The sequence below is a fragment of the Trichomycterus rosablanca genome, chromosome 17 (genome assembly GCF_030014385.1).
Source record: "Trichomycterus rosablanca isolate fTriRos1 chromosome 17, fTriRos1.hap1, whole genome shotgun sequence".
Taxonomy (NCBI): Eukaryota; Metazoa; Chordata; class Actinopteri; order Siluriformes; family Trichomycteridae; genus Trichomycterus; species Trichomycterus rosablanca.
In genome coordinates this window covers 765,756-791,195 of record NC_086004.1, presented here as the reverse complement: position 1 = coordinate 791,195, position 25,440 = coordinate 765,756, and the positions used below count along the sequence as shown (strand labels likewise).

The window sequence follows — 25,440 nt, the reverse complement described above, 5'->3', positions numbered from 1 at the left end:
CTCAGTAGAGAGGATTCTAATCAGACCTGGACTCATAATCAGATTATTTAGACGCTCTACCTACACATCAGCGCAGTTTTAGCTTACTAAGCTAACACAGTTAGCATCAGGACGTGCAAACCCGCTAGCACGCCGGCTAACGTCTCCCTCCGTGTCCCGAAAACGCTTAAACTGTCCCTGACGCCCCAATTTACAGATAAACCCACACTCGTATAATCACACCTGTATACAGATTACACATCAACCAGAATTTATTTACATTTGAAGAGAACTCTGTTGGTTGCTCCGCATCGATTCGTCCGCCATGTTTGTAGTTTTTTTGGTGAGAGTCGTCGTGCCGCACTGAATGCTGGGATTGATCTTCAGCGCTGAGGAGGCGTCGGACGCTCCCTCGTTATTCACTCAGATCATCACTCAGAATTAAGGCGCCTCAGTAGGAGCATTTTAAGGGATCTAAGGATTTAGACACGCCCTCTTCCCGGGAGTGTAGGATGATGGGAAATGCGTCTGAAATCCAAACACCGACAGAGCCCCGTATAACGAAACGTTTCCAGACTCACCGGGTACCACACGTAGTGGAAGCGGCTGAAGATCCTCATGCTGCGTGAGCTAGCGAGAGCGCGGTCTGCACTGACGTTACCTAAATCCACTTAGCATTGCAGTTAGCGAGCAGCCCGTCCTCGTGTGTGCGAGCCGACTGAAGGCAGAGCGGATAGCGTCTGTGCTAATCTTAGCTAGCCGGCTAGAATAACAGCCTCTCGCATTAAACATTCAGAGGTTCAGCACAGGGGTAAACATGACCCGGATCCGCCTCACGTCTGTGCCTGTACAGTTCACCACTGTTCCTAGCTTCTTCCTTTGTTCAAATACAGCTCTCGCCGTGGTTCGGTGGAGTCCTAAAGCCTTTCTGCTCAAAGTATTCAGATTCAGGGAAATATTCAGACCCTTTGCTGAGGCGCTCCGGATTGTGATCAGGTGCGTCCCGTTCGCTTTGATGATTTTAGAGACGGGTCTGGATGTCCACCACCGACGCAGACGTCCACCAGAGCGGATGCCAAGTCGGACCCGGGGGACAGTTGCTGTTCTATTCATGCATATCTCTCATTCTTCTCCCAATTTAGCGCAGCTAATTCGTCTTCAGCTGCTGGAGGCTTGAACCAATGACCTTCCGATTCGCAGCCCAGTTCCCTCCCTAACTGCTGAGCTACTGACCTGAAGATCTTCAGCTGCTTTCACTATGTGGGCAGTCGGGTGATTCAGCAGTGAAGGTTTTATACTTTTGATCGGGGTCACTGTTGGGCCCCTGAGCAGGGCCCTTGACCCTCAGTTGCTTGGATTGTGTCATGTGTCAGTTGTAGTTGTGGATGGACAAACGTATGTTTCTCTCGTCTTGAACCTTCTCGTCCAACCTTCTCGAGAACCGGAGGGTACCTACGTCCTGCTCCCTCCAACACGTGTGCAGTCCAGACCCCTTCTTACTCACCCTCAAGTCCAGACTCTGCCCGAGGAGAGCCACGCCCTGATGTCTGGGCTCCTCCACTTCTGTGCAGGCGCCTCAGGTTACTAACCAAGGTCCTAACCACTTTTCAGTCCAGTCTTTTCCCCTCCCAGGCAGACTTAACGGCCAGTTTTTGTCTGATGCAGGCACTATCAATTATGCCTGCTAGGGGGCGCCCAGCCTACCGGTAGCAGTGCTGAGTTTTAAACCCTGGGGTGCTAGCGGAATATCCAAGTCCGAGTCGCACGTAAGTGGCACACACAGCGACTTCAGACTCGACTCGGACTCGTTTCAAATGACTCGGACTCCACTCATGACTCGCAAAAAATGACTCGTAAACAACAAAAGTCAGCAGCATGTGTTAACATTAGTTACGTGTAAATATTAATTATACAGTGTATCACAAAAGTGAGTATACCCCTCACATTTCTGCAGATATTTAAGTATATCTTTTCATGGGACAACACTGACAAAATGACACTTTGACACAATGAAAAGTAGTCTGTGTGCAGCTTATATAACAGTGTAAATTTATTCTTCCCTCAAAATAACTCAATATACAGCCATTAATGTCTAAACCACCGGCAACAAAAGTGAGTACACCCCTTAGTGAAAGTTCCTGAAGTGTCAATATTTTGTGTGGCCACCATTATTTCCCAGAACTGCCTTAACTCTCCTGGGCATGGAGTTTACCAGAGCTTCACAGGTTGCCACTGGAATGCTTTTCCACTCCTCCATGACGACATCACGGAGCTGGCGGATATTCGAGACTTTGCGCTCCTCCACCTTCCGCTTGAGGATGCCCCAAAGATGTTCTATTGGGTTTAGGTCTGGAGACATGCTTGGCCAGTCCATCACCTTTACCCTCAGCCTCTTCAATAAAGCAGTGGTCGTCTTAGAGGTGTGTTTGGGGTCATTATCATGCTGGAACACTGCCCTGCGACCCAGTTTCCGGAGGGAGGGGATCATGCTCTGCTTCAGTATTTCACAGTACATATTGGAGTTCATGTGTCCCTCAATGAAATGTAACTCCCCAACACCTGCTGCACTCATGCAGCCCCAGACCATGGCATTCCCACCACCATGCTTGACTGTAGGCATGACACACTTATCTTTGTACTCCTCACCTGATTGCCGCCACACATGCTTGAGACCATCTGAACCAAACAAATTAATCTTGGTCTCATCAGACCATAGAACATGGTTCCAGTAATCCATGTCCTTTGTTGACATGTCTTCAGCAAACTGTTTGCGGGCTTTCTTGTGTAGAGACTTCAGAAGAGGCTTCCTTCTGGGGTGACAGCCATGCAGACCAATTTGATGTAGTGTGCGGCGTATGGTCTGAGCACTGACAGGCTGACCCCCCACCTTTTCAATCTCTGCAGCAATGCTGACAGCACTCCTGCGCCTATCTTTCAAAGACAGCAGTTGGATGTGACGCTGAGCACGTGCACTCAGCTTCTTTGGACGACCAACGCGAGGTCTGTTCTGAGTGGACCCTGCTCTTTTAAAATGCTGGATGATCTTGGCCACTGTGCTGCAGCTCAGTTTCAGGGTTTTGGCAATCTTCTTGTAGCCTTGGCCATCTTCATGTAGCGCAACAATTCGTCTTTTAAGATCCTCAGAGAGTTCTTTGCCATGAGGTGCCATGTTGGAACTTTCAGTGACCAGTATGAGAGAGTGTGAGAGCTGTACTACTAAATTGAACACACCTGCTCCCTATGCACACCTGAGACCTAGTAACACTAACAAATCACATGACATTTTGGAGGGAAAATGACAAGCAGTGCTCAATTTGGACATTTAGGGGTGTAGTCTCTTAGGGGTGTACTCACTTTTGTTGCCGGTGGTTTAGACATTAATGGCTGTATATTGAGTTATTTTGAGGGAAGAATAAATTTACACTGTTATATAAGCTGCACACAGACTACTTTTCATTGTGTCAAAGTGTCATTTTGTCAGTGTTGTCCCATGAAAAGATATACTTAAATATCTGCAGAAATGTGAGGGGTGTATTCACTTTTGTGATACACTGTATATTATATTCTGATCGTGTCATTTTCTGCTCTCTAATAATGATAACGCTCCGGCCGTCTTAACCCACAACACATACAATGTGTAAATGTTCCAGCAGCTTCCGGTGTAGTGATGAAGCGTCGCTCCCTACTCCCTACACCGTCTGAAGTTCACTTCATTTGAACATTTTCGTTACCTCTGGATTGGATTCTCACTTAAAATGGTGGAATACCCTACGTAGTGCACTTCACAGGAACAACCGGGGTGAATGGAACGCTCCTACAGAATCGGTGCTGATGGTTGAAAGACGCTTTCTGAACCAATCAGAGCTTCTGATTGTAATTGTTAGTAAGAAATGCTGTTATTTGCATTTATTCAGTTTGCGTCACACAGATGACGTGGTAATGAAACGCTCGATCGGCTTTCTAACCACTTCCTGTTTTACTTCACCACCGGGAAAAGTTTGGAGGTTTTTAATTATAAGCACGTTTACAAAATAACGGATTCTGTTCCTAATGGGACGCACGCTTATAAATGTAATAGCATCTGGAAGAACAGAAGCTAAGGTAAGCAGCGGTTATGATTGTTTTTGCTGTGTTTGGGATTTTGGCCGCTGTGCCGTGATTTATCGAGCGCTTTTGTTCTGTAATGAAAACAAAACGTATCAGTTGAAGCTTTTAACTGGAACCTTCTCGTTACAGAAATTACATTCATTTACACAATGAGGAGGAAAGTAAAGACAGGAAGTAAAACGGCTAAATACACTCGCTAATCTGTTGTTATTTTTATCTGAACTTACAGATAATTTCTTTATTTCTACGCTACATTTATAATATATGTTTTGTGTAGATTATATTGACTCCTGACTCGTATTTTGTGACTTGTGAACATCTCTGCCATAGACACATCTGAATCCAACTGGATTTTCGGGAGGCGCTGTTGCTGTGGCAATGAGGCGACACCCCATCGATCAGGCGCGACTAACTGTCAGGATGACAAACCGGGATTCTCGATTTGGACGAGAAGGTTCAAGACGAGAGAAACATACGTTTGTCTATCCACAACTACAACTGATACACGACACAATCCAAGCGACTGAGGGTCAAGGGCCCTGCTCAGGGGCCCAACAGTGGCCCTTCTGATCAAAAGTATAAAACCTTCACTGCTGAATCACCCGACTGCCCACATAGTGAAAGCAGCTGAAGATCTTCAGGTCTGTAGCTCAGCAGTTAGGGAGGGAACTTCAAGCAGAAATGTTCTATGAGAAGGCCTGGCTCTTAGTCAGCATGCCAATTCATCCCACAGGTGTTAAATAGGATTGAGCCACTGGAATTCCTCCTCAAACTCTGCGTCTTAATACACCTCGCTTTGATGCCCGGTGGCACAGTTACACTGAAATAGGACAGGGCCCTGTGTGAACCCCACACTGTTCCCACAAAATCATATTATTTATTTTATATTATTAATTCTATAAACCTGTAAGCACTGGGTCTGGCCGAAACACCTCAAACTCTAAAGTTAGGGGGCGTCCACATACTTTTGACCACATGAAATACCCATAAACAATAAAAAACACCTTCAAAACCATAAAAGACGTTTTTAAATCCTATTAACTTAAGAAATTTGAACCGACCTAAAGTACACAATTATGGCCAAGAGCATGCATGTACACACACACACACACACACACACACACACACACACTACACACACACACAACACACACTTTTCTTTTTTCAGCAGCGTTCCAAAAACAATCGAGAAGGGAAAGCAACTTCCTGTGAGAAGTGGAATCATATCAGCTGTGCCAAGAAGGTCAGCGGAGCCTGCTGAATCACACACACACACACACACACACACACACACACACACACACACACACACACACACACACACACACACACACACACACACACACACACACACACACACACACACACAGGCCGCACTCAGCGGTGGGTTCGAGTTACCCAAACGAATGTGGGAAATTTCATGACATCACTTCCCCCGTTCAGGTGGAGAACAGAAACACGGGGGTGGATAAACGGGGGGTTTTTAGACCTTTTGGGAAGGATTGGAATGAGAGTTTGGAATACGTCTGTGGGGATTTGTTCACATTCATTCACAGAAGCACTGTGAGGCGTGCAGTCGATTCAAGTTTCAATTCATCCCCAAAGTGCTGAGATGAGCTCTGGGATCTGGGCATGCCACGTTCTCACAGAAAAGGGCCTTCCCCAACCTGTTGGCACAAAGATTTAAGAACGGGAGCCTTAAAGTCAGGGCGGTGTCAGCCCGACCACGCCCACTTCACACCGCTCCTGGATTAAATTAGACTGATGGACTAACAGATCAACACCAGACTAATGTTGTTGCTGTAACGTTGTGCTTTCATTAGATTAACGTTGAATTAATGTTGTAAGAGCGCCGGACTAACGGGGTAACGAACGCGTCCTGTTTCAGCTGCAGCTGAATTAATCATGAGTGCGTGGTAGACTCATGTAATCTCGACATCAGTTACCTTCATAACCACAACTGCTCCCAATCCAGGAGAGTGAGGGCTAACACGTGCTTCCTTCAAGGCGGCTTATTTATCTGGTTTACACTCCCGAGAAGAGGGCGTGTCTAAATCCTTAGCTCCCTTAAAATGCTCCTACTGAGGTTCTTAATTCTGAGTGATGATCTGACTGCATGACGAGGGAGCGTCCGACGCCTCCTCAGCGCTGAGGATCAATCCCAGCATTCAGTGCGGCACGACTTTCCTCACCAAAAAAACTACAAACATGGCGGACAAATCGATGCGGAGCAACCAACAGAGTTCTTATCAATTTCTAATGTAAATAAATTCTCATTGATGTGTAATCTGTATACAGGTGTGATTATACGAGTGGGTTTATTTGTAAATTGGGGCGTCAGGGACAGTTTAAGCGTTTTCGGTACACGGAGGGAGACGTTAGCCGGCGTGCTAGTGGCAGTTTGAGCGTTCTGATGCTAACTGTGTTAGCTTAGTAAGTAGAGCGTTTAAATAATCTGATTATGACTCCAGGTCTGATTAGAATCCTCTCTACTGCAGAGCTGATCAGGTAGGTACGAGGGAACAGGGCGGGTCGATAGGTTTTCAGACAGACCCAGTGTGTGTGTGTGTGTGTGTGTGTGTGTGTGTGTGTGTGTGTGTGTGTGTGAGTGTGTGTGTGTGTGAGTGTGTGTGTAGAACGTGTCTCTACCTTCTGCTGAATGGTGGAGTGTTTACATTCCATGTCTCGTTTATCCTTGGCGGCGTCGATCATCAGCTGCTCCAACTGAAACACACAGAGTTCAGAGTTACTGTCTGTGTGGAACCTCGAGAACCCTGAGAGAACACAGAGAACCCCGAGAGAACCCCGAGAGAAGTCTGAGAACCCTGAAAGAACACTGAGAGAACTCTGAGAACCCCGAGAGAAGTCTGAGAACTCTGAGAGAACCCTGAGAGAACTCTGAGAACCCTAATGACACTGAGAGAACTCTCAGAACTCTGAGAGAACCCTGAGAGAACCCTGAGAGAACTCTGAAAACACTGAAAACCCTAAAAACTAAAAACACTAAGAACACTGAGATCATTGAGACCCTCAAGAACCATGAGAATTCTGAGAACCCTGCAGTGGGGTGATGATGTGGCAGCAGTGGGGTGATGACCATAATAAACCATCAGAACCAGTGAAAGACGGAAGATCTGACCTGTGAGCAGCTCCTCCATGTTACTCTACACAACCTCCTCATCTTCTCCAGCTTCATGATAGCACCGTTCCTCCTGATCTCCTCCTGATCTCCCCTGGACTGTCGCTCGACTCCCTCACACTAAACGCACCACACACTCCAGCTCCGACCTCCCAACACCCGGAAACTTCCCATGGTCTCCTAATGACCAGTCCAGTCACCCCCCCCCCCCCCCCCCCCCCACGTCCAGAACTTCCTCTTTCCACCAGCATGAATCCAAAAATAAAAGTGAAACACGACGGAGCGCAGCGCCTCCACTCGTCATGGAAACCAGTTCCTGTACGGACCGCCGTCACGCAGGAGAATCACCGTTACAGCAACAAGAGAATCAGATCCTGAAGGAGGCGTCCGAAGTCCCTCGACTGGCCGTGTCTGAGGGACAGAGCGCCCGACCACCCCCTCCGCGCCCCATCTGCCCGACTTACATGGCACGGCAGATGGATGTGATTCTGTAATCAATCCACACTGCTGATCTTTAGTGTCTGGTAACGTAGCGGTTAAGGTACTGGACTAGTAATCGAAAGGTCACTTGTTGAAGCCCCACCACTGCCAGGTTGCCACTGTTGGGCCCTTGAGCAAGGCCCTTAATCCTCAATAGCTTAGCCAATACACTGTCACAGTACTGTAAGATATAAATGCATTTTCTAAATGCCAAAAACGTAAACGATATAAAGATGCACGTCAGAGGAGGCGTGCAAGTGCACAGGGGAAATGAGCACATCCAAATTGGATATATATATATACAGTATATCCGAATAAATGTGAGATATAAGTGAGAGTTTAGATACCAGAGTGTCTCATTTTGAGATGCAGATTTTGGATCACATTGCTGATCACATGACCCCACAGTGCCACGCCTATTCCACAAAACCCAACAAACAAGATGCAGCACTCAATAAATAAATAAGCTGTATAGACGGATAGAAACATTCCAAAATCTCACTGTCCACAGATTTCCTGATCTCAAGCGAGAGCTGCTGGAGCAACTTGTTTGTTTACATTCTTTTCTCCTGTTTGATCCTTATGAGAACCTTTTTCATTCTGAACCACCTTCAAACGACCTTGAATCTTCTGAGAAGCCTGAGGAGCGTTTCATAAGGTGAAGGGAATCGACGGGCGAGTCTGTCTGTGGGAATTTGTGTCCATATGATCAAAGGTTCCTCAGTTCCAGGGTTCTTTAAACGTTTACCGCAAAACCTTTATTTACTTATGGGTGTGGCTACAGCACCTGAGCTCATGAGTCAGGAGGGGTGTCCACATACTTTTGGTTATAGTAAATGTGCATTCGAAAGTTAGGGTTCATGACAGCACCCCCCCATCCCCCCCCCTCCGTTCGGACCTACCTGGACCCCGAGGTGCTTCATCAGGGGCTGAAGTTCGCTGAAGAGGTCATACCCTTGGTGGAAGAAGGTCAGGTGGGCGTGCATGAACATCAGCATCTACAGGAGGGATGAAGACGAGGAGAGGTGAAGGTGAGGACACGAATATTCCTGATCAGTAATCCGATTGGTCGATATTAAATGGACAGCGCTTACCGATTTGAGAATCTCCGACTGTCTCTTGGACTGCAGAAGATTGATCTGTACAGCGAGAAGATCGAGCGTCAGCGGCCGCAGAACATACTGGGATTTGCTTTCGAATTTGGTCATATCCAATTCCCTAATACAAATATACAATTCAGCCAGTGTGAAATCCAGTCGTGCTATGCTCTGTGTGTGTTTTCCCTCGACCAGACAGCAGGGGTCGCTACACCAGCAGCAGCAATATTTACAGACCGCAGTTCCACCTTTCCTCTCCAGACACGCCCGACTGTGCCCGTCAGGCGTCCGGCCGGGCCGGTAGTCTGTCCAGTTAGTCCACTTTCGCAGCTAGGATGCGGTTTGGGACGCAGCCCGTAAATTAGAATAATTGTACAGCCTCGAGATCCGAGTTCGAATCTCCTGCTGCATTTGCGCCCTCTGCTGGCTGGTCGAGGCACCACAGAGAGACGATGAAGAACAGAGAGCAGTGCGTGACGCTCCGTACGCTACACAGCTCTCTGTAAGAACCTGTCTAAGCGGTAAGCCTATTTCAGGACACTGCTGTTCGGTGCTGGAACACTGGGCTGGATTTATGGCACGTGAGGGTGACGGCGGGTCTGAAACCTTCCTGCAGCAGGTGAGCTTACCTGAAGGACGTAATCCAGGACGATATGGCGGAAGCACTTGCGCGTGGCGGACAGGATGTTGCTAGCCTCTTCCACCTCGTGCTGTTTATTTCGGGGAGCCTGAGCGTTCCTGATCAGCGCCGCTTCCTTCTCCTCGCTCACCTTATCGAAGAGCTTCTTCGACTCCTTGAACCGGCGCAGATCCCTGCAGGGGACACGCCCACAAAAAATACATAAATAAAAACTGAAAGGTACTATAAAGTAATTATAAAGCAACTGATGATTAAATGAAAATTATTTTATGATAATTATATTAAACATAATATATTTTTCAGTTATTATTAGTATTACCACAAATATAAATTATTATTAGGGTTATTATATTACTATTATCTTATTATATTATACTATCATCATTATTATCTTAATTATATTATTATTACTGTTGTTATTATTATATAATTATTGATTATTATATTATTTTTAATATTATTATTATTATAGTTTTTTAATGTTATTATATTGTTATTATTATTATTTATATTTTAATTATTATTATTTATATTATTATTATTATTATTGTTATTTATATTAATATTATTATTTATATTATCATTATTATTATTTATATTATATTGTTTATATTATTTATATTTTAATTATTGTTATTATATTATTATTATTTATATTGTAATTATTATTATTATTATTACTATTATTATTATTTATATTATTTATATTTTAATTATTATTATTATTATTATTATTGTTATCATTATTATAATTATTTATATTATTATAATCATTATTATTAATATTATTATTATGTATATTATTATTGTTATTTATATTATTATTATTATTACTATTATTATAATTATTATTGTCGGTTATATTGTTAATATATTATTATTAATTATTAAATGTAAACATAAAGACGTGTGGATCTCTCGACTCACTCTTTAACGAACATCTGAAGTTGGGATTTGATGGAGCGCTGCGCCTGGTCGAACATGATCTGCAAACACAAACGCTGGATCAGTTCAGCACGTTTCATCTCTTCATGAAATACAACTCGGATCAAAAGTTTACATACACACGTCATGTGGTGACACCGAAGGATGAAACACCAACTGTGGGAATTTGTTCCCATTTAATTACAGTAAAGGAATACTGTACTGTACTGTACTGTACTGAGAGTTCAGACACTGATGTTCATTTCAATGTATGCATGGTGGAACAATAGTGGGCCTTCCCTAAACTGTTGGGCAAATTTAGAAGCACATCATTTGTTTTATAACATTTATTACATTTACAGAATACTAAACCAGGGATTCAATCTTAAGGGCCTTGCTCAGGGGACCAATAGTGGCAGCTCGGTGTTGGTGATGCTTGATAGCTAGTACAGTACATATTCCAGTAAGCTGTTCTGTTTATCATATTCAGCTGTTAGTCATGAGTCTGCCCGAAAGGGGCGTCCACATACTTTTGGCCACACAGTGCCCAACTACGTGTCAACTTCAAACGTCCTTTAATTATCAGATACCAAAATCTGAGATCAGCTCCACGTCATCAGATCCTGAGTCAGCTGATCTAACCACAGGTTACTGACTCACACACACACACACACACACACACACACACACTCACACACACACACCCATACACACCCATACACACACACACACACACACACACCCACACACACCACACACCCATACACACCCATACACACACACACACACACACACCCACACCCATACACACACACACTCACACACCCACACACACACCCATACACACACACACTCACACACACACTCACACACACACACACACCCATACACACACACACACACACCCACACACACACACACCACACCACACACACACCCATACACACCCATACACACACACACACACACTCACACACACACCCACACACACACCCATACACACACACACACACACACCCACACACACACACACACACCACACACACACACACCACACACACACACACCCATACACACACACACACACCCACACACACACACACACACCACACACACACACACACACCACACACACACCCATACACACACACACACCCATACACACACACACACTCACACACACACCCACACACACACCCATACACACACACACACACACCCACACACACACACACCACACACACACACACCACACACACACACACCCATACACACACCCATACACACCCATACACACACACACACACACTCACACACACACCCACACACACACCCATACACACACACACACACACACACACCACACCCATACACACACACACACACCCACACACACACACACACACACCACACACACACACACACACACCACACACACACCCATACACACACACACACACACACCCATACACACACACACTCACACACACACACCCATACACACACACACACACCCATACACACACACACACACACACCCATACATACACACCACACACACACACACCACACACACACCCATACACACACACACCCATACATACACACCACACACACACACCACACACACATACCACACACACACACACCACACACACACACACCCATACATAGACACCACACACACACACACCACACACACACACACCACACACACACACCACACACACACACACACACACACACACATACATACACAACACACACACACACACATACATACACACCACACACACACACACACCACACACACACACACCACACCCATACACACACACACACACCCACACACACACACACACACACACACACACACCACACACACACACACCACACCCATACACACACACACACACCCACACACACACACACATACATACACAACACACACACACACACATACATACACACCACACACACACACACACACCACACACACACACACACACACCACACACACACACACACACACACACATCTTCTCTTACCGTGTGATATTTCGTCATCTCCTGCAGTGTCTCTGCAAACTTGGTCAGGCTAACCTGTGGAAACGCACACACACGCACACACACACACACACACACACACACACACACACACACACACACAGTGATGAGCCAAAACAATAACACCACCCTGGTACATGTGAGGGATCTATTAGAGTTGCTAACAGCATCCTGCACAGAGCCCTGACCTCAGCACCACTCAACAGCTCCGGGATGAACCGGAACACCGACTGTCCAATCAGTGCCCAGCCGTACACATGCTGTCATCTTTTACACTACGGAATGGGCACAAATTCCCACACACAGACAAGCTTCAAAGTCTTGTTCGTGAGAAGCTTCTCAGAGGAGCCGACAGGTCACACAGAGGGTCACTCTGTTTCAGGCGTCCACATACTTCTGACCATGTGTGTCTGAATGGAATGAGTCCTTCTCTGATTCTCACCTCGATCACCTCGTCGTCGGCCGACTGCTGCGCTAACTCCCTGATGCCGTTCACAAAGTGCTTGTTAGCGGAGACGTACGCTTTCCCGGCGTCGATCATGCCGATACACAGCTTCACCAGCTACACACACACACACACACACACACACACACACACACAAAGAAAAAATTTAGGAAAATCAGAACGCAGAAACCAGGTCCGAATACAGCGAGTGTAGCGTGTTCCTCCGTACTTGTTAAAGCTCCTGAATTTAGCAGACGCCTTTTATCCAATGTGACTTACATTACAGTTACAGTGTACAGTCCGAGCAATTGAGGGTCAAGGGCCTTGCTCAAGGGCCCAACAGTGACAACCTGGCAGTGGTGGGGCTTGAACCAGCGACCTTCTAATTACTAGTCCAGTACCTTAACCACTAGGCTACGACTTGTCAAATAATGCTTATTGTGTAAAAAAACTCAAATGAAAATTTAAAACAAATCCAACATTAAATAAATAAATAAATAATACAAATAAATAAAGTATCCTCACAAATACATTTGGCTGGAAAATTCAGAACCTGGCAACCCTGTAGTGACGTCAAGGCGAGGTGAATAGCGTCAGCGCCCTCTGCTGTTTAAAGTGAATATCGATTCATTACACATGTAAACCGATTTGAATCGTTACACGTGCGAATCGATTTTTAACCGTCATGTGGTGCATCGTTACATCCCGAATGCCAACACAAGCGTTTCTGATCACAGAATGAGAAGTGAGCAGCTGAATCACTCGAACCCTCCAAACGACAATTCACTTCACCAGCAGTTTCACTTCGGTTCTCCAGGCTCGCCGTGACCGCTTCAACAGGAAGTGACCTTCCCTACATCAGCATTTCAAAGGAACAGAACAGAACACGCTCACGTTCAGACTCGACCCCCCGGGGTTGTGTTACACCCCGCACTCGGCCGAATTCACTCAGCAGGAGCCAAAGATTCTCAAAAAATGTTTCCAAAGAACTCAGAACAGGTCAGAGCTCCAACGTTCTGAGATTCAGCTCAGAAATAAACGGGGCAGGAACAGAACGGGCGTGGCTAGAGGAAGCGGTGTAAAGCACAACATGAGTGAATCTGGTCCTACCTTATCCAGCTTGGACTCCAGCTCACAGACGTCGCCCTCCACCTCCTCCATGGTGGCCCTGCGTGAGGAAAGTAAAAGACTGGACTTTTTCGTTGACCTGAAGTTTGGTACACGGTGGTGAACCCCGACCCACCCTTGCTTTTTTTAAACCCCACCTTAATGAGCTCACCTGTTACACTGCTCACTGTGGAACCTTCCAGAACCATTACAAAATACAAAATTTAAGTTTAAACCAGAGCTTTTAGTTTTTAATGTCTCAGCTTTTTTGTAAAGGGGTTTTGTAAAAAAAAATAACAAAAGAGTGAAGAAGAACCATCAAGAGACACCACATCAAACAGAAATCAAAAGATCTACTGGTGGAGTTCTAATTCCACAAAACCAGTCCAACAAGTAAATGTGTGTGTGTATCAGTGTATGTTTGTGTATGTATATATGGTGTCTATGGTGTGTGTGTATGTTTGTGTATGTGTGGGTGTACAGTGTGTACATTTATGTGAGGGTGTATATATGTGTATGGTGTAGGTGTGTGTGTACATGTATGTGTGTATGTGTATATAGTGTGTGTGTACATGTACAGTACAGGCCAAAAGTTTGGACACACCAGCCAAAAGTTTGGACACACCTTCTCTTCAATGTTTTTTCTTGATTATTTTTATTTTCTACATTGTAGATTAATACTGAAGACATCCAAACTATGAAGAATTATGTAGTGAACCAAAAAGTGTTAAACAAACCAGAATATGTTTTAGATTTTACCAACTCTACCTCTGCACAACCCAACTGATGGTCTCAAACACATTAAAAAAGCAACAAATTCCAAAAATTCACTCTAGACAAGGCACAAACATTCATTGAAAACCATTCCAGGTGGAAACCTATTAAGCTGGTTGAGAAAATTTCAAAGAGTGTGCAAATCTGTCATTAAAGCAAAAGATGGCTACTTTGAAGAATCTAAAATATAAAACATATTCTGGTTTGTTTAACACTTTTTTGTTTACTACATAATTCCATATGTGTTCCTTCATAGTTTGGATGTCTTTAGTATTAATCTACAATGTAGAAAATTTAAAAAAAATTAAGAAAAACCACAGGAATGAGAAGGTGTGTCCAAACTTTTGGCCTGTACTGTATGTGTGTATAGTGTGTATAGTGTGTGTATATAGTGTGTGTGTGTATATAGTGTGTATGTGTGTGTATGTGTGTGTATAGTGTGTGTATAGTGTGTATATAGTGTGTGTGTATATAGTGTGTGTATAGTGTGTGTGTATATAGTGTGTGTATAGTGTGTGTATGTGTGTGTATATAGTGTGTGTGTATATAGTGTGTATAGTGTGTGTATAATGTGTGTATAGTGTGTATATAGTGTGTGTATAGTGTGTGTATAGTGTGTGTATGTGTGTGTATAGTGTGTATATAGTGTGTGTATAGTGTGTGTGTATATAGTGTGTGTATAGTGTGTATAGTGTGTGTATAGTGTGTATATAGAGTGTGTGTATATAGTGTGTGTATAGTGTGTGTATAATGTGTGTATAGTGTGTATATAGTGTGTGTATAGTGTGTGTGTATATAGTGTGTGTATAGTGTGTGTATAGTGTGTATATAGAGTGTGTGTATATAGTGTGTGTATGTGTGTGTATAGTGTGTGTATGTGTGTATATAGTGTGTGTGTATATAGTGTGTGTATAGTGTGTGTGTATATAGTGTGTGTATAGTGTGGGTATGTGTGTGTATATAGTGTGTATAGTGTGTGTATAATGTGTGTATAGTGTGTATATAGTGTGTGTATAGTGTGTGTGTATATAGTGTGTGTATAGTGTGTGTATGTGTGTGTATATAGTGTGTGTGTATATAGTGTGTGTATGTGTGTGTATAGTGTGTGTATGTGTGTGTATATAGTGTGTGTGTATATAGTGTGTATGTGTGTGTATAGTGTGTATATAGAGTGTGTGTATATAGTGTGTGTATGTGTGTGTATGTGTGTGTATATAGTGTGTGTGTATATAGTGTGTATGTGTGTGTATAGTGTGTATATAGAGTGTGTGTATATAGTGTGTGTATGTGTGTGTATAGTGTGTGTATGTGTGTGTATATAGTGTGTGTGTATATAGTGTGTATGTGTGTGTATAGTGTGTATATAGAGTGTGTGTATATAGTGTGTGTATGTGTGTATATAGTGTGTGTATGTGTGTATAATGTGTGTATAGTGTGTATATAGTGTGTGTATAGTGTGTGTGTATATAGTGTGTATATAGTGTGTATATAGTGTGTGTATATAGTGTGTGTATGTGTGTATAATGTGTGTATAGTGTGTATATAGTGTGTGTATAGTGTGTGTGTGTATATAGTGTGTATATAGTGTGTATATAGTGTGTGTATAGTGTGTGTATGTGTGTGTATAGTGTGTGTGTATATAGTGTGTGTATGTGTGTGTATAGTGTGTGTGTGTGTGTATATAGTGTGTGTATAGTGTGTGTGTATATAGTGTGTATATAGTGTGTGTGTATATAGTGTGTGTATAGTGTGTGTGTGTATATAGTGTGTGTATATAGTGTGTGTATGTGTGTGTATAGTGTGTGTGTATATAGTGTGTGTATGTGTGTGTATAGTGTGTGTAGTGTGTGTGTGTATATAGTGTGTGTGTATATAGTGTGTATATAGTGTGTATATAGTGTGTGTATAGTGTGTGTGTATATAGTGTGTGTATGTGTGTGTATAGTGTGTGTAGTGTGTGTGTGTATAGTGTGTGTATGTGTGTGTATAGTGTGTGTGTGTATATAGTGTGTGTATAGTGTGTGTGTATAGTGTGTGTGTATATAGTGTGTGTATGTGTGTGTATAGTGTGTGTAGTGTGTGTGTGTATATAGTGTGTGTATATAGTGTGTGTATATAGTGTGTATATAGTGTGTGTGTATATAGTGTGTGTATAGTGTGTGTGTATATAGTGTGTGTATGTGTGTATAATGTGTGTATAGTGTGTATATAGTGTGTGTATAGTGTGTGTGTATATAGTGTGTGTATGTGTGTGTAGTGTGTGTATAGTGTGTGTGTATATAGTGTGTGTATAGTGTGTGTATATAGTGTGTATATAGTGTGTGTAGTGTGTGTATAGTGTGTGTATAGTGTGTGTATAGTGTGTGTGTATATAGTGTGTATATAGTGTGTGTAGTGTGTGTGTATATAGTGTGTGTATAGTGTGTGTATGTATATAGTGTGTATATAGTGTGTGTGTATATAGTGTGTGTATAGTGTGTATATAGTGTGTGTGTATATAGTGTGTATATAGTGTGTATATAGTGTGTGTGTATATAGTGTGTATATAGTGTGTGTGTATATAGTGTGTGTATAGTGTGTATATAGTGTGTGTGTATATAGTGTGTATATAGTGTGTGTAGTGTGTGTGTATATAGTGTGTGTATAGTGTGTGTATGTATATAGTGTGTATATAGTGTGTGTGTATATAGTGTGTGTATATAGTGTGTGTATAGTGTGTGTGTATAGTGTGTATATAGTGTGTGTGTATATAGTGTGTGTATGTGTGTGTATAGTATGTGTGTGTATAGTGTGTGTGTGTATATAGTGTGTGTATAGTGTGTGTGTATATAGTGTGTATATAGTGTGTGTGTATATAGTGTGTGTATGTGTGTGTATAGTATGTGTGTGTATAGTGTGTGTGTGTGTATATAGTGTGTGTATAGTGTGTGTGTATATAGTGTGTGTATATAGTGTGTGTATATAGTGTGTGTATAGTGTGTGTGTATATACAGGGGTTGGACAAAATAACTGAAACACCTGTCATTTTAGTGTGGGAGGTTTCATGGCTAAATTGGACCAGTCTGGTGGCCAATCTTCATTAATTGCACATTGCACCAGTAAGAGCAGAGTGTGAAGGTTCAATTAGCAGGGTAAGAGCACAGTTTTGCTCAAAATATTGCAATGCACACAACATTATGGGTGACATACCAGAGTTCAAAAGAGGACAAATTGTTGGTGCACGTCTTGCTGGCGCATCTGTGACCAAGACAGCAAGTCTTTGTGATGTATCAAGAGCCACGGTATCCAGGGTAATGTCAGCATACCACCAAGAAGGACAAACCACATCCAACAGGATTAACTGTGGACGCAAGAGGAAGCTGTCTGAAAGGGATGTTCGGGTGCTAACCCGGATCGTATCCAAAAAACATAAAACCACGGCTGCCCAAATCACGGCAGAATTAAATGTGCACCTCAACTCTCCTGTTTCCACCAGAACTGTCCGTCGGGAGCTCCACAGGGTCAATATACACGGCCGGGCTGCTATAGCCAAACCTTTGGTCACTCGTGCCGATGCCAAACGTCGGTTTCAATGGTGCAAGGAGCGCAAATCTTGGGCTGTGGACAATGTGAAACTTGTATTGTTCTCTGATGAGTCCACCTTTACTGTTTTCCCCACATCCGGGAGAGTTACGGTGTGGAGAAGCCCCAAAGAAGCGTACCACCCAGACTGTTGCATGCCCAGAGTGAAGCATGGGGGTGGATCAGTGATGGTTTGGGCTGCCATATCATGGCATTCCCTTGGCCCGATACTCGTGCTAGATGGGCGCGTCACTGCCAAGGACTACCGAACCATTCTGGAGGACCATGTGCATCCAATGGCGGTGCCGTGTATCAGGATGACAATGCACCAATACACACAGCAAGACTGGTGAAAGATTGGTTTGATGAACATGAAAGTGAAGTTGAACATCTCCCATGGCCTGCACAGTCACCAGATCTAAATATTATTGAGCCACTTTGGGGTGTTTTGGAGAAGCGAGTCAGGAAACGTTTTCCTCCACCAGCATCACGTAGTGACCTGGCCACTATCCTGCAAGAAGAATGGCTTAAAATCCCTCTGACCACTGTGCAGGACTTGTATATGTCATTTCCAAGACGAATTGACGCTGTATTGGCCGCAAAAGGAGGTCCTACACCATACTAATAAATTATTGTGGTCTAAAACCAGGTGTTTCAGTTATTTTGTCCAACCCCTGTAGTGTGTGTATAGTGTGTGTGTATATAGTGTGTGTGTATATAGTGTGTGTATAGTGTGTGTGTATATAGTGTGTGTATAGTGTGTGTGTATAGTGTGTGTGTATATAGTGTGTGTATATAGTGTGTGTATAGTGTGTGTGTATATAGTGTGTGTATAGTGTGTGTATAGAGTGTGTGTATAGTGTGTGTATAGTGTGTGTGTATATAGTGTGTGTATAGTGTGTGTGTATAGTGTGTGTGTATATAGTGTGTGTATAGTGTGTGTGTATATAGTGTGTGTATAGTGTGTGTGTATAGTGTGTGTGTATATAGTGTGTGTATATAGTGTGTGTAGTGTGTGTGTATATAGTGTGTGTATAGTGTGTGTGTATAGTGTGTGTATAGTGTGTGTGTATATAGTGTGTGTATAGTGTGTGTGTATATAGTGTGTGTATAGTGTGTGTGTATATAGTGTGTGTATAGTGTGTGTGTATATAGTGTGTGTATAGTGTGTGTGTATAGTGTGTGTGTATATAGTGTGTGTATATAGTGTGTGTATAGTGTGTGTGTATATAGTGTGTGTATAGTGTGTGTGTATAGTGTGTGTATAGTGTGTGTGTATATAGTGTGTGTATAGTGTGTGTGTATATAGTGTGTGTATAGTGTGTGTGTATATAGTGTGTGTATAGTGTGTGTGTATATAGTGTGTGTATAGTGTGTGTGTATATAGTGTGTGTAGATAGTGTGTGTATATAGTGTGTGTATAGTGTGTGTGTATATAGTGTGTGTATAGTGTGTGTATAGTGTGTGTGTATATAGTGTGTGTATAGTGTGTGTGTATAGTGTGTGTATAGTGTGTGTGTATATAGTGTGTGTATAGTGTGTGTGTATATAGTGTGTGTATAGTGTGTGTGTATAGTGTGTGTGTATATAGTGTGTGTATATAGTGTGTGTATATAGTGTGTGTGTATATAGTGTGTGTATAGTGTGTGTGTATATAGTGTGTGTATATAGTGTGTGTATAGTGTGTGTGTATAGAGTGTGTGTATAGTGTGTGTATAGTGTGTGTGTATATAGTGTGTGTATAGTGTGTGTGTATATAGTGTGTGTATAGTGTGTGTGTATATAGTGTGTGTATAGTGTGTGTGTATATAGTGTGTGTATATAGTGTGTGTATAGTGTGTGTGTATAGAGTGTGTGTATAGTGTGTGTATAGTGTGTGTGTATATAGTGTGTGTATAGTGTGTGTGTATAGTGTGTGTATAGTGTGTGTGTATATAGTGTGTGTATAGTGTGTGTGTATATAGTGTGTGTATAGTGTGTGTGTATAGTGTGTGTGTATAGTGTGTGTGTATATAGTGTGTGTATATAGTGTGTGTATAGTGTGTGTGTATATAGTGTGTGTATAGTGTGTGTGTATAGTGTGTGTATAGTGTGTGTGTATATAGTGTGTGTATAGTGTGTGTGTATATAGTGTGTGTATATAGTGTGTGTATAGTGTGTGTGTATATAGTGTGTGTAGATAGTGTGTGTATATAGTGTGTGTGTATATAGTGTGTATAGTGTGTGTGTGTATATAGTGTGTGTATATAGTGTGTATATAGTGTGTGTGTGTATATAGTGTGTGTATATAGTGTGTATATAGTGTGTGTATATAGTGTGTGTATATAGTGTGTATATAGTGTGTGTGTGTATATAGTGTGTGTATATAGTATGTATATAGTGTGTGTGTGTATATAGTGTGTGTATATAGTGTGTATATAGTGTGTGTATATGTGAGGGTGTATATATGTGTATGGTGTAGGTGTGTGTGTGTATGTATGTGTGTGTGTGTGTGTGTGTGTGTGTGTGAGTGTGAGTGTGTGAGTGTGTGTGTGTATGTGTGTGTGAGTGTGTGAGTGTGTGTGTGTGTGTAACACGTGTTCCTGGTTTGCTGAGAGGGAACAAAGAGGAACAGCTCAGCCAGGGAGGAACTATTCTTCTCTTACAAAACCTGGAAGGCCCAAACTCCGGGCTCAGCAGCACTTCCTCTCTCCACACATACAGGAAAGACCCGGCAGCTGCATTCCAAACTGTACACACACACACACTGACCACAAGATCAAAGCACCGAACGACCGGGCTCTCTGACCCACACCACGATTACGTCCTCCAGCAACCGCAACCGTTCCAGTCATGTGGATCTGATGGTGCGTGTGAGGGTGAGGGATCTATTAGATGTGGATCTGATGGTGCGTGTGAGGGTGAGGGATCTATTAGATGTGGATCTGATGGTGCGTGTGAGGGTGAGGGATCTATTAGATGTGGATCTGATGGTGCGTGTGAGGGTGAGGGATCTATTAGATGTGGATCTGATGGTGCGTGTGAGGGTGAGGGATCTATTAGATGTGGATCTGATGGTGCGTGTGAGGGTGAGGGATCTATTAGATGTGGATCTGATGGTGCGTGTGAGGGTGAGTGATCTATTAGATGTGGATCTGATGGTGCGTGTGAGGGTGAGGGATCTATTAGATGTGGATCTGATGGTGCGTGTGAGGGTGAGGGATCTATTAGATGTGGATCTGATGGTGCGTGTGAGGGTGAGGGATCTATTAGATGTGGATCTGATGGTGCGTGTGAGGGTGAGGGATCTATTAGATGCGGATCTGATGGTACGTGTGAGGGTGAGGGATCTATTAGATGTGGATCTGATGGTGCGTGTGTGTGTGAGGGATCTATTAGATGTGGATCTGATGGTGCGTGTGAGGGATCTATTAGATGTGGATCTGATGGTACGTGTGAGGGATCTATTAGATGCGGATCTGGTGGTGCGTGTGAGGGTGAGGGATCTATTAGATGCGGATCTGATGGTGCGTGTCAGGGTGAGGGATCTATTAGATGTGGATCTGATGGTGCGTGTCAGGGTGAGGGATCTATTAGATGTGGATCTGATGGTGTGTGTGAGGGTGAGGGATCTATTAGATGCAGATCTGATGGTACGTGTGAGGGATCTATTAGATGTGGATCTGATGGTGCGTGTGAGGGATCTATTAGATGCGGATCTGATGGTGCGTGTGAGGGTGAGGGATCTATTAGATGCGGATCTGATGGTGAGGGTGAGGGATCTATTCTGTGTCTAGCCCTCCTGTGCCAGTCTAAATGCTCATGTTTTGACAGTATATAAGGTGACTGGTCCTAATGTTTTGGCTGTATGGGATTTCTCAAATCTTTTGGATGGTGTTGCAATGAAAGTAAACTCTGCACTTTGGTGCTGTAGCCTCTGGTAATCAGGTTTAACTGACACTGACACATTGATTAAACGGTAGAGGAATATCGATCGGTATATCGGATCACCGAATATCGCAGGACTTTACATTATATTACCAAAAACACCAAACATAAACAGTCGCACCCCTCCTACCTGAATCTGGGAGAGTCTCTGAGACATTCCTCAAAATCCACCGTGATCTTCATGTTGATTAAAATCCCGAATCGATCAATAAGTGACTAAAATAATCGATATAAAACAATAATCGGTTAAGCAGCTCGTCAGGACCGACCTCTCTAACCAGCTTAGCTTTTCCTCAGTAAACACACTCGCTTAGCTTCTAATACAGGATTCTACTACAAATAACTCACACTGACTTTAATCTCTATTTACGAACCTTTTACATTAGATTTAAACTCTTAAAAATCTGAAATTATTTACATTCACACAAACGCGACAGAACAGAAAACCAGAACCGTTCCCTCCGCTTAACGGGTGAACTTCTCTTCAATTCACACCCGCATTCAGTCAAGCCACGCCCACCTCTGGCTCTGTAATACTCCAGCACTAAATCTCAGAATGAACAGACGCATCAACAACTAGCCAATCCCTAAAAAGAAGGCGGGACTTAGTGTAGTTCTTTTTGTAGTCCATTTAACCAGAACTACAAATCCCATATAAATAGATGATGACAAACTCGCACAGTGATCAGGGTCGTAGTGGTTGTCAATCCATTTAGGAGCAGCACACTCGCTCACTTAGTCATAACTAAGGCAGCCAATCCACCTTCTGTATGTTTTTGGGGTGTGAAAGCAAACCGAAGCAACTACAGTCAAAATGCGCCGCTGTTCTGCACATTAAAAATATTAATTGAAGTTATTATTAAAATCAGTTTTTACTATGTAATAAAGGGTGACCGTGTCAGTATAAAAGGTGTAGTATGTAATGTGGGTTACACTTGATATAATACAACTTGTTTTAGAGCAATATGACGAATACTTTAAAAGCTATTAAATAAAAATCTGTTTTTATTATGTAATAAAGGGTAAAAGTGTCAGTATAAGAGTTGTAGTATGTAATGTGGGTTACACTTGATAATATACATAGTTGATAATGATAATATACATAGTATACATGATATACATGATTCTATATATACTTTATTTATCATATACAGTATACATATACAGATGTACAGTACAATGAAATTCTTTCTTCGCATATCCCAGCTTGTTTGGAAGCCGGGGTCAGAGCGCAGGGTCAGCCACCTTACGGCGCCCCTGGAGCAGACAGGGTTAAGGGCCTTGCTCAAGGACCCAACAGTGGCTGCATAGCAGAGCCTGGATTTGAACCGCCAATCTTCCGGTTGATAGCCCAAAGCATAGTGATAATATACATAGTTTTTACTATGTAATAAAGGGTGACAGTGTCAGTATAAGAGGTGCAGTATGTAATGTGGGTTACACTTGATGAAGTAAAACTTGTTGTTGAGCACTCTGAAGAATTGTTTAAAAGGTTTTTTTTTTTATTATTAAATTCTGTCAGCTTAATAAGGCAGATATTTAGTTGCCAGTGTAAGAGGTGATGTATGTCATGTTGGTTCCACTTGAACTTGGGTTTAGTGCTTGGACCTCTATGATCTCTATCTGCTGCTGTTTCTGTGTTATGTGAGTGTTTAGACTCCCTGAGCTCCTGTAGCGTTTACAGCTCACAGTGAAAGTAATGTATTGTTTACATGTTGAAAAGCATCTATTACTGTAGTAAACTGAGATGTAGCTGATTGTCTTGATTGCCAACAATGAGCAGTTACACAGATTAGCATATATAAAACCAACTTGACCGCAGTAAATCATCAGGTCACGAAGGTCTTTCTCTGTAACATGTTTTCTCTTCATTGTCCTGATGAGATCGTTGAGACCTGTGGATGAAATTTGGGGCTTCCTTCTAGACCCAGGCAGGTTTGCTGCTGTGGCATCAGTTTGGAACTTTTGGACATCACTCCCAGTGGTCTGTAGGAATGTTCAAGGTCCTGAAGATCATCTTCTATCTATTGCTCGTTAGCTGACAGCATGGTTGGAACACACCTAGACTTGAATCTCTGATTGGTGTTAATATACAGTAACATCACAGCTGATTATTGAGTCCCAGTGGGTTAATCATGTTGTAACCCAACTTTAGGTCCTACAGATTAGCAGTAGAGTTTTAAGATCAGCGCTGTTCTGTAGGGTTTGAATATTTCGGATTGGGACTGTGTTAATCATCCTGACCACATGGTGGCAGCATTACAACACAAACCAGCAGTGAGGGCTGTCAGCATACACAGGGCTGGATGATGGTTTGTGTGGAGCAGAATTTACACCGTTCAGTCCATAATGGTGTAAACGAGGTCACAATTAGAAACCACAAGCTTTACACTGTCCTGAGGTGATTGCCCTCGCAGCCTGTAAGATTATAGAGCAGATTAAAGCTCACTTGACTGTGGACAGTGACACCTGTGTCTAGCAGACCTGTGTGTTTTATTTAGGGGTGGGGTGTTATTTATATGTTAAACGTCCTCACCTCTATTGACAATATGTAGGAACATGCAGAAGGTGGATTAGCTGCTCCAAAACTCATCCTAAAGTGAGTGATTACATGTGCGCGTGTGGGTCGTGTCTGAACCCTGTTTGCCTGGGAGGAGCTGGATACGCCACGACCCTGACCAGAGCAAAGGAGCTTGTGATATCAAAAAGGCTTTTCACAAGATTTAGGAGTGCATCTGTGGGAATTTGTGCCCATTCTGTTGAAAGAGCTCTCATGAGGCCTGGCACTCACTGTGGACAAGAAGGTCTGGCTCACAGTCTGGATTCCAGTTCATCTTAATCACAGCAAACTGGACAGACCGTCTTTATGGGCACACAGGCACAGTCATGGTGGGACAGAAAAAAGGGTGGGGCCTTCCCTAAACTGGTGGATGAATCTCAAACTCTAGATAAATCATACAGCCTTTGGCTAAAAGTATTTGGACACCTGACCAGAGTGACGTCTGTGTGATCTTTTCAGCTAGAACAACAGCCGCACTTCTGAGAAGCTTCTCACAAGACTGTGGGAATTTGTGCCCGTTCAGCTGTACAAAACATGACAGCATGTGTACGGCTGGGGGGCGCTGATTGATCAGTCGGTGTTCCGGTTCATCCCAGAGCTGTTGAGTGGGGCTGAGCTCAGGGCTCTGTGCAGC

The 25,440-nt window shown here is 43.1% G+C and overlaps 1 protein-coding gene across 1 annotated transcript in view; it reads right to left on the bottom strand.

Annotated features, from left to right (window-relative positions):
- The window catches only part of LOC134331232 (arf-GAP with coiled-coil, ANK repeat and PH domain-containing protein 2-like), a 38,053-nt gene extending 15,406 nt beyond the window's left edge, over window positions 1-22,647 (bottom strand). Inside the window, exons 1-9 of the mRNA XM_063012549.1 lie at window positions 22,377-22,647; window positions 13,988-14,045; window positions 12,875-12,994; window positions 12,415-12,468; window positions 10,370-10,428; window positions 9,432-9,615; window positions 8,800-8,844; window positions 8,608-8,703; window positions 6,736-6,810 (exon numbers count right to left, since the gene is read on the bottom strand). Of these exons, the coding sequence (XP_062868619.1) occupies window positions 6,736-6,810; window positions 8,608-8,703; window positions 8,800-8,844; window positions 9,432-9,615; window positions 10,370-10,428; window positions 12,415-12,468; window positions 12,875-12,994; window positions 13,988-14,045; window positions 22,377-22,429 (744 nt within the window). The 5' untranslated portion in view covers window positions 22,430-22,647. The remainder of the gene's footprint in view (window positions 1-6,735; window positions 6,811-8,607; window positions 8,704-8,799; window positions 8,845-9,431; window positions 9,616-10,369; window positions 10,429-12,414; window positions 12,469-12,874; window positions 12,995-13,987; window positions 14,046-22,376) is intronic.
- Window positions 22,648-25,440: the final 2,793 nt, after the last annotated feature.